Consider the following 7,416-nt stretch of genomic DNA (forward strand, 5'->3'; position numbering starts at 1 on the left):
CAAAGATACCTAGGATTTCGAAAAGGTAATGGTGTGATTTGCAGTAAATGTTTTCTTATTGATTAAAAAAGGTAGTATATATCAAAATATTTATCGGTACATTGTACTAACTCCGTCCCACATTAAATGTTATATGTTATCATTTTGATCCGTCTCACAATAATAGTCACATTTCAGTTTTACTGTAAATAGTAAGTAGACTCCACATTCCATCAACTCATTATACTCACATTATATTATAAAACTAATACATATAAATGAGACTCATCATCTACTAACTTAATAAACTTACTTTTCTTTACATTTCTTAAAATCAGTGCCCGCACTAAATGACACTTAATGTGGGATGGAGTTAATATCCCACGAAAACTATTATTAATTCGAGATCTATAACTTTGACGTAATAAATGGAATTAAAGCTTCTTTTATTTTGGCATTACCCTTGTCTACTTCAAACAAGTGTGAGCGATGTAACTATCTTTAGAAAAACGCGTTTGATGTTGCGACAGCTTAACGGATACATCAAATCTTGCTTTGTTTTAAGACTACATGTCATTAATGTAACGAGTTTACTAACGAACTAACAAATTGGATATTCCTTTGCACTTCTTAATAAATGAGCTCAAGCCACGTATATATCGAGGCAAAATTGGGATAGTTTATGTGTAGTTTGATTTGATTTGATTTGATTAGTAGTAAGCGTGTTTCCATTTTCTAAATCTTATTTAATATATTTACTTCCCATATCTTTGTTTGTAATCTTAAATTTAATGGTTCGGTAGGAAATACTCAATCTTATGGTGTTACCGGATTAAGGACATAGAAGAGTGAACTTAATTCGGTTTTTGTTAAACTCTATGTTGTTTACATGTATTTTTTCTCTATTTAAAATTTGAAATATCAGCACAAACAGACATTGGTGTAGCACATGAGATTGCTAAGAATAGACATTGACAGAGAGTGTGGAGCCCACTGCATTGGCGCCGCTTGCAGCAGTGGCTGTCATCGCTTCACCAACCGCCTTCTGCCTTCTGTATCTCGGTCTAGAGAGAGACAGAGAGTGCCTTTTATACATACACATATACATACAAAACATTCCGCTCATACAGATTTCTTTTCAATTTATTTAATTTATTTATCTTCTCTTTCCGCCCGCAACTATAAATACACGCCTAAAGTGTCAGAAGTTGATTGCATCCAAGGATATTTTATTTTGCATTTTTTTATGTGTAAAAGTGGCGATGTTACGCAAAGGGTTTTCGATTTTGTTGCTTGTGTTGGCTGTGGAGCTGAGTTTCTGGTTTGGAGTCGGTGTGAGTGTGAATGATAAGGATGTGTGGAGCTCGAGTTTGGAGAAAGGCACCAATGGTGTGAGGAGCCTTGAGATTAGGTTTGATGGGGCTGCTACACACTGGACTGATGCTCTTCCTGTTGGGAATGGGCGCCTTGGTGCTATGATTTGGGGTGGCATTGCCAACGACACCATTAATCTCAATGGTAATTCTTTCTTTCTCTCTCTGTGCCTCTTTTATCTTAAGTTGCTGTTGCTCTGTTTGCCTGGAAAGGAAATGAGAGATGGTTTCAATTTTCTATTCTGTTTAAATGGTGAGGATTGAGATGTGATAGTTGGAATGTGCATGTTTTAGAGATAAAAGAAATGATGTTTTGTAGTGATGTTGGATCTTGATGTCTCTCAAATGGTATTTATGTAGTGTTGAAGGCTAGTTGTAGAAATGCAGCTAAAAATTACTACAATCATGGATACAAAAAAATGGCAGAGGATTTTCTATTGTGAATCATCTGGTTCATTGTCCTGATTTTAGGTTTGTGACAATAAAAATTGCAATAAAAAATGCATATATATATCTCTGCTGGAAAGAGATACTAGGAGTTTACTGCTTTTTGGATAGGATTTTTTATAATTTTGTAAAGATGTAAAGATATAACTGTTGAGTGGATTTCTGGGAATAACATGAAAGACATGCTACAATGCAAAGAAAAAGAGGTTTAACATCGTATAGTCATTGTATCTTCTCCTTTTTCTTGCTGCAGAGGACACCCTTTGGACAGGGACTCCTGGTGATTATGAAAATCCTGATGCTCCAACCACCCTATCTGAGGTTAGGAAGCTCGTCGATAATGGGAAGTATGCAGATGCTACTGCAGTTGCAGCCAATCTCTCGGGAAACCCTTCTGCTGTAAGCGGCTTCTTTGCTTCAATATTTGAGAGACAATGTTTATGTAGATTGTGACAGATTTGGGACTTGAACTAAGTTAGAAGAAATGAAGTTTCACTAATGCATTATGAAATGTTTACTAGGTTCTTCCATGACAATAATATTGGAAATATTCAACCATTTCTGCCTCCTAATAATCTCTTGCATTGCGTAAATTGGGAAAATATAGGTGTACCAGCTCTTGGGAGACATAAAGCTAGAGTTTGATGAGTCTCATGCTGCTTATGATAAAGGAACTTATCAAAGAGTGTTGGATTTAGACACAGCGGCCGTTAAAGTGCAGTATTCTGTCAATCAAGTTGAGTATGAAAGGGACTATTTCGCTTCATATCCGGATGAAGTAATTGTGATGAAGATTTCTGTAAATAAGTCTTCATCTCTAAATTTTACAGTTTCCCTAGACAGCAAACTGCATCACCATGCTTATGCAAATAACAACAGCCAAATAATTTTAGATGGACGCTGTCCAGGCAGAAGAATCCCTCCGCACGTCTTTGGGAACTCTAGTCCCAAAGAAAGAGACGCTCTCGGGCCTGTTCAGCACACCAATCCGAAGGGGATTGAGTATTTTGCAGTTCTAGATTTGCAGATTGGAGATGGTGTAGGTAACGTTCGTGTTGTGGATGGTAGAAAGCTACAGGTGGTGGGTTGCAACTGGGCTGTTATCCGTCTCGTTGCATCATCAACATTTGACGGACCCTTCACAAACCCCGAGGATTCAAAAAGGGATCCCAGCTCTGAGTCCCTAAGTAAAATGGATGCTGCGAAAGCACACTCATATGCTGATCTGTACTCACGCCATGTCAATGACTATCAAGCACTTTTCCATCGTGTCTCATTGCAGCTTACCAAGGGCCCCACAAATGTTACCAAAAATGACAAGGATGGGGTGATGACAACTGCTGAGAGGGTTAAGTCTTTTAAAATTGATGAAGATCCTTCACTAGTTGAGCTTCTGTTCCAGTATGGTCGATACCTATTGATTGCTTGTTCGCGTCCTGGATCCCAGCCTGCAAACCTTCAAGGCATCTGGAACAAGGATATTGAGCCAGCATGGGAGTATGTTTCTAGCTTTGCAAACGAGCCTTTTCATTTCTTTTTAATTCATCATCCTTTCTTGATTATGCTCTGTGTTTTCTTGTCAGTGGTGCTCCTCACTTGAATATCAATCTCCAAATGAACTATTGGCCTTCTCTCTCTTGCAACCTCAAAGAGTCCCAAGAGCCTTTGTTTGACTATATTTCTTCTCTGTCTGTGAATGGGAAAAAGACTGCACAGGTACACCTATCTTGTTTTTGTTAATTTTTTCATCTTAACTTTTGAAACATGATATTTTCAGTTCTGACACAAGTACCACTCAGTCAGAAATGATGAACAATACTTAGCTAAATACCAAACTCAATACAGTAAATCAATACATAGATGAAACTTTATATATGGAATAGGTTAATCTGGTTTGATGGTAATAAGAGATGGATATGTCAGTACCCACTCTCCCCCCCCCCCCCGACATTATATTTTTTTCTTTTGCTGATCAATGAGAGGGCCGTTGTTAAGTTCAGGAGGACATATTCTCGACAAAAACCTATTTTCTTAGCTTAGTACAGAACTTGTTGTTTTATACAACCTTCGTGCATTTAGCTGCAGAATGTTACAGGTGAACTATGGAGCTAGCGGTTGGGTTACACATCAGGTATCTGATATATGGGCCAAAACATCTCCAGATCGTGGTCAAGCCGTGTGGGCTTTGTGGCCGCTGGGTGGAGCTTGGCTTTGTACTCATTTATGGGACCATTATGCTTATACAATGGACAAAGTAAGAATCCTTTTCCCCAGATTAAATGTTTCCATGTCTGATATTTGCAAATGGTTTAGGAAATTAATCTTATTGTTGGATATTATCGATTCGTGACAGATGTTGGCACATACTTTATTTACTTGTGCTTCCTACTTATTTAAGCATGTTTCTAACTTAACATAAATTCACATTACTTTATCTAAAGTAAGCACTGCTCTAGACTTTGCCTTGAGATGGAGAAAATCTATACTATATACTCCGGATTATGACTCGTTTACTAACTCTTATTGTTGAATAATGCACATGAAAAGTAAGCACTTGCCATTTTTTTCTTACAAAGCTTGTTATGCCACATAGTGTTGATTTGAATATCTGAATTTTGTGCTTTTAGGAATTCTTGAGAAACAAAGCATATCCATTGATGGAAGGCTGCACGTCGTTTTTACTGGACTGGTTAATTGAATGCCCTGGCGGAAGACTTGAAACAAATCCATCAACCTCTCCAGAGCACACGTTTACTGCTCCGGATGGTAAGCCAGCTAGTGTAAGCTACTCAGCAACCATGGACATGCAAATTATTAGAGAGGTTTTCTCCAACATTGTTTCTGCTGCGGAGGTGAGGCTCTTCTGCTGAATCATAATATCACACACTCTAGAATCTTGACTTCTACAGTACATGTTATTATGAGAAAACTGAGTTCATACTCTAACTGAAATGTAGGAACTGGGCAAAAGCGATGATCTTATTGCAAGAGTCCGTAAAGCTCAAGCACGCCTTAGGCCTACCACAATTGCTAAGGATGGGTCCATTATGGAATGGGCAAGTCTCAGTTATCTAACGGGCCTCCGCAAGTTGTTCGAGTGGACTTAATCTTATTTTCGTGTTCCTTTGCCATTTGCAGGCAGAGGAGTTTGCAGATCCAGAGGTGCACCACAGGCATCTGTCACATCTATTCGGGCTTTTCCCTGGGCACAGCATCAATGTCGAGCAGACCCCCGATCTATGTAAAGCAGCAGAGAACACCCTAATCAAACGAGGTTCGTGTTGTTATAAACTCTGAATTGTTACCACGCCTCACTTCAAACTGATTCATCTTGTTCTCGAGCAGGAGAGGAGGGTCCGGGATGGTCGACCACATGGAAAGCTGCCTCATGGGCACGGCTGCATAACAGCGAGCATGCATACCGGATGGTGAAGCATCTTTTCGATCTAGTGGAGCCCAGCCACGAGAGCGACTTTGAAGGAGGGCTATACGCCAACCTCTTCACCGCTCATCCACCTTTCCAGATCGATGCAAACTTCGGGTAGGTACAAATCATTATCAAACTTTATCTATTAATCTTGAAAGCTGAAGTGAGACATGAATGGCAGATTTTCGGCAGCAGTGGCGGAGATGCTAGTTCAGAGCAGCGTGAGAGACTTGTATCTGCTGCCGGCTCTTCCTCGAGAGAAGTGGGCGAATGGCTGCGCGAAGGGGCTCAAGGTGCACGGCGGCCTAACCGTGAGCTTGTGCTGGAGTGAAGGAGATCTTGATCAACTTGGCATTTGGTCCAACAATGGTGGAAATGGTGTGAAGACGTTGCATTATAGGGGAGCTGCAGCCACTGCTAATATCTCATCGGGCATACTTTACACTTTCAACAGCCACTTGGAATGCGTAGACACACGCACACTTCTGTAATCTCAGCCTCATTTTCCACTTATTTTGGCTCATTAAATGGATCTATCACACTTAACAAAAGAATGAAAGGAATGATTCAAAAGTTAGTTAAACTTTGTTAAATTATACTAGCCATATTCTCAATTTTTTGTGTTTTCTAAAAACGAATTTACCAAACAATTGAAGCCTACAAACCCCTGTTTAGGCACTGTTTTGGCCCACTAATCACTGTTGGGTTTGATTATATTATCTGTGTTTCTGAATTGAGTTTCGAGGATTTGGATACTGAAATTATACTCCATTTAGTAATGTTATCAGATTGCATCTGTGGAAGGTACCCGTGAAGCTATGTTTAATTTTGTTAATTCAATACTATATTACACAATCTTTTGTGACTATAACAAATCAAGAACTGGATCCAAATCCAAATTTAATCCCTTGAGTGTGTTCTATACGCAAGATTATATATATCCCGGGATCAAATATGTAGTGTGTTTGGTTCATGAGATTCAATCTCACAACTCATTCATATATGGATAACCATGGGATAATTATCCAGATTATATCTTGGTACTATTTTATTTAGCAAACCGAACGCCACCTATAGATATAATTATTTACTTAAACTCCAAAACAAGATTAAGTTAACATCACTGTTACCACAACAAGTGCTTTGAAATCTTATATGTACATACATAGTTCGGGACTAAGGTCAATGCCTGTATCAATCTCCAAAGCAATTCTCACATAAATAAACAGTGTTGTGTAATATTGGTAATAAAACATTGAGATAACTACAAGCTCCTATAAACCCTATTTTACATCCAGCACAAATCCCTTCACAAATACTAGCAAAGTTCCCCTCAATGATCAAACTATGCATACGATGCTTAATGGAGTACTAAAATGCATTCCATATTTGGAATTATTTAAATTCTGCATGTAGAAGCACCAACTTTCAAATCGGTATAGGCGGAGTGGAGAGATAGGCTCCGGATCGACTATGGATGATAAGAGCACATGAAACTTGAAGTAAAAGAAACGAGACAGAACCCTAGTTGAGGTGTTAAAGTTTTTGAAAAACACAAGAGGGAAAAATGGTTAGCTTTATTTTCAATGACCCGATCTAGAATTCCCACCTGCTTAATTCGACTTTACGACTCGGGAGTCAAATCTAATAATTAGTATAATATTTGCAAAGCACTTAAACCGTCGGGGCCGACTTCTCGGCGTGGCCTGCCTGCATGGCTTCCTCGGCCTGTGTGGCTCCTCGTCCCTATCACTGAGCCTCATTCCGGAAGAATTTAGCAAGTTTCCCGAAGCCAGAGCATACATGTTCGAAACAGAGACAAACACAACTTTTAAAAGCCTCAAACTTGGAGCCTTCCTCTTCTTCGATCTCGATTTCGACCTCATTCATAAACAGGAACAGCACTTCAATTGCGGATAGCGATCCGAAGATGGCATAGAGGAAAGGACTGGCTCCTTCGGGGAACACGACGGCTGCGAGGGTGGAGACCGCTGCGTAGCCGGAGCAGACCAAGAAGCGCTCGGTGACGGAAGCGAAGCGGCACGGCCTGGGAGAGCGGAGGAGCATGACGTGGAGCACGTAGTAGACGACCAAGCTCGAGAGGGCGACGAGCATTGTGGTTGGATGCGTGGTGAGTGGGCTTTGCGCCTGATCGTGCTTCACTTGAAGGAATGCGATGAGTTGAGTTAA

General features: G+C 39.9%; 1 protein-coding gene across 1 annotated transcript; it reads left to right on the forward strand.

Moving 5' to 3' along the window:
- The first annotated feature begins 1,035 nt into the window (after positions 1-1,035).
- LOC121755105 (alpha-L-fucosidase 2-like) lies at positions 1,036-5,827 on the forward strand. The gene is made up of 10 exons (XM_042150400.1): positions 1,036-1,497; positions 2,053-2,198; positions 2,407-3,296; positions 3,383-3,515; positions 3,895-4,053; positions 4,427-4,651; positions 4,757-4,855; positions 4,938-5,073; positions 5,145-5,340; positions 5,408-5,827. The coding sequence occupies exons 1-10, from the start codon at positions 1,242-1,244 to the stop codon at positions 5,715-5,717; spliced, it is 2,550 nt and encodes an 849-aa protein (XP_042006334.1). The 5' UTR covers positions 1,036-1,241; the 3' UTR covers positions 5,718-5,827.
- The last annotated feature ends 1,589 nt before the right edge of the window (positions 5,828-7,416 follow it).

The sequence above is a fragment of the Salvia splendens genome, chromosome 11, assembly GCF_004379255.2.
Source record: "Salvia splendens isolate huo1 chromosome 11, SspV2, whole genome shotgun sequence".
NCBI classification, from domain to species: domain Eukaryota; kingdom Viridiplantae; phylum Streptophyta; class Magnoliopsida; order Lamiales; family Lamiaceae; genus Salvia; species Salvia splendens.

What these genes read in the sequence shown, in the direction of transcription:
- LOC121755105 (XM_042150400.1), top strand. Translation starts at nt 1,242, where the DNA reads ATGTTACGCAAAGGGTTTTCGATTTTGTTGCTTGTGTTGGCTGTGGAG. An exon ending in ATGGGAAAAAGACTGCACAG is followed by an intron (nt 3,516 to 3,894) that starts GTACACCTATCT and finishes AGAATGTTACAG; the next exon opens with GTGAACTATGGAGCTAGCGG. An exon ending in ACATTGTTTCTGCTGCGGAG is followed by an intron (nt 4,652 to 4,756) that starts GTGAGGCTCTTC and finishes ACTGAAATGTAG; the next exon opens with GAACTGGGCAAAAGCGATGA.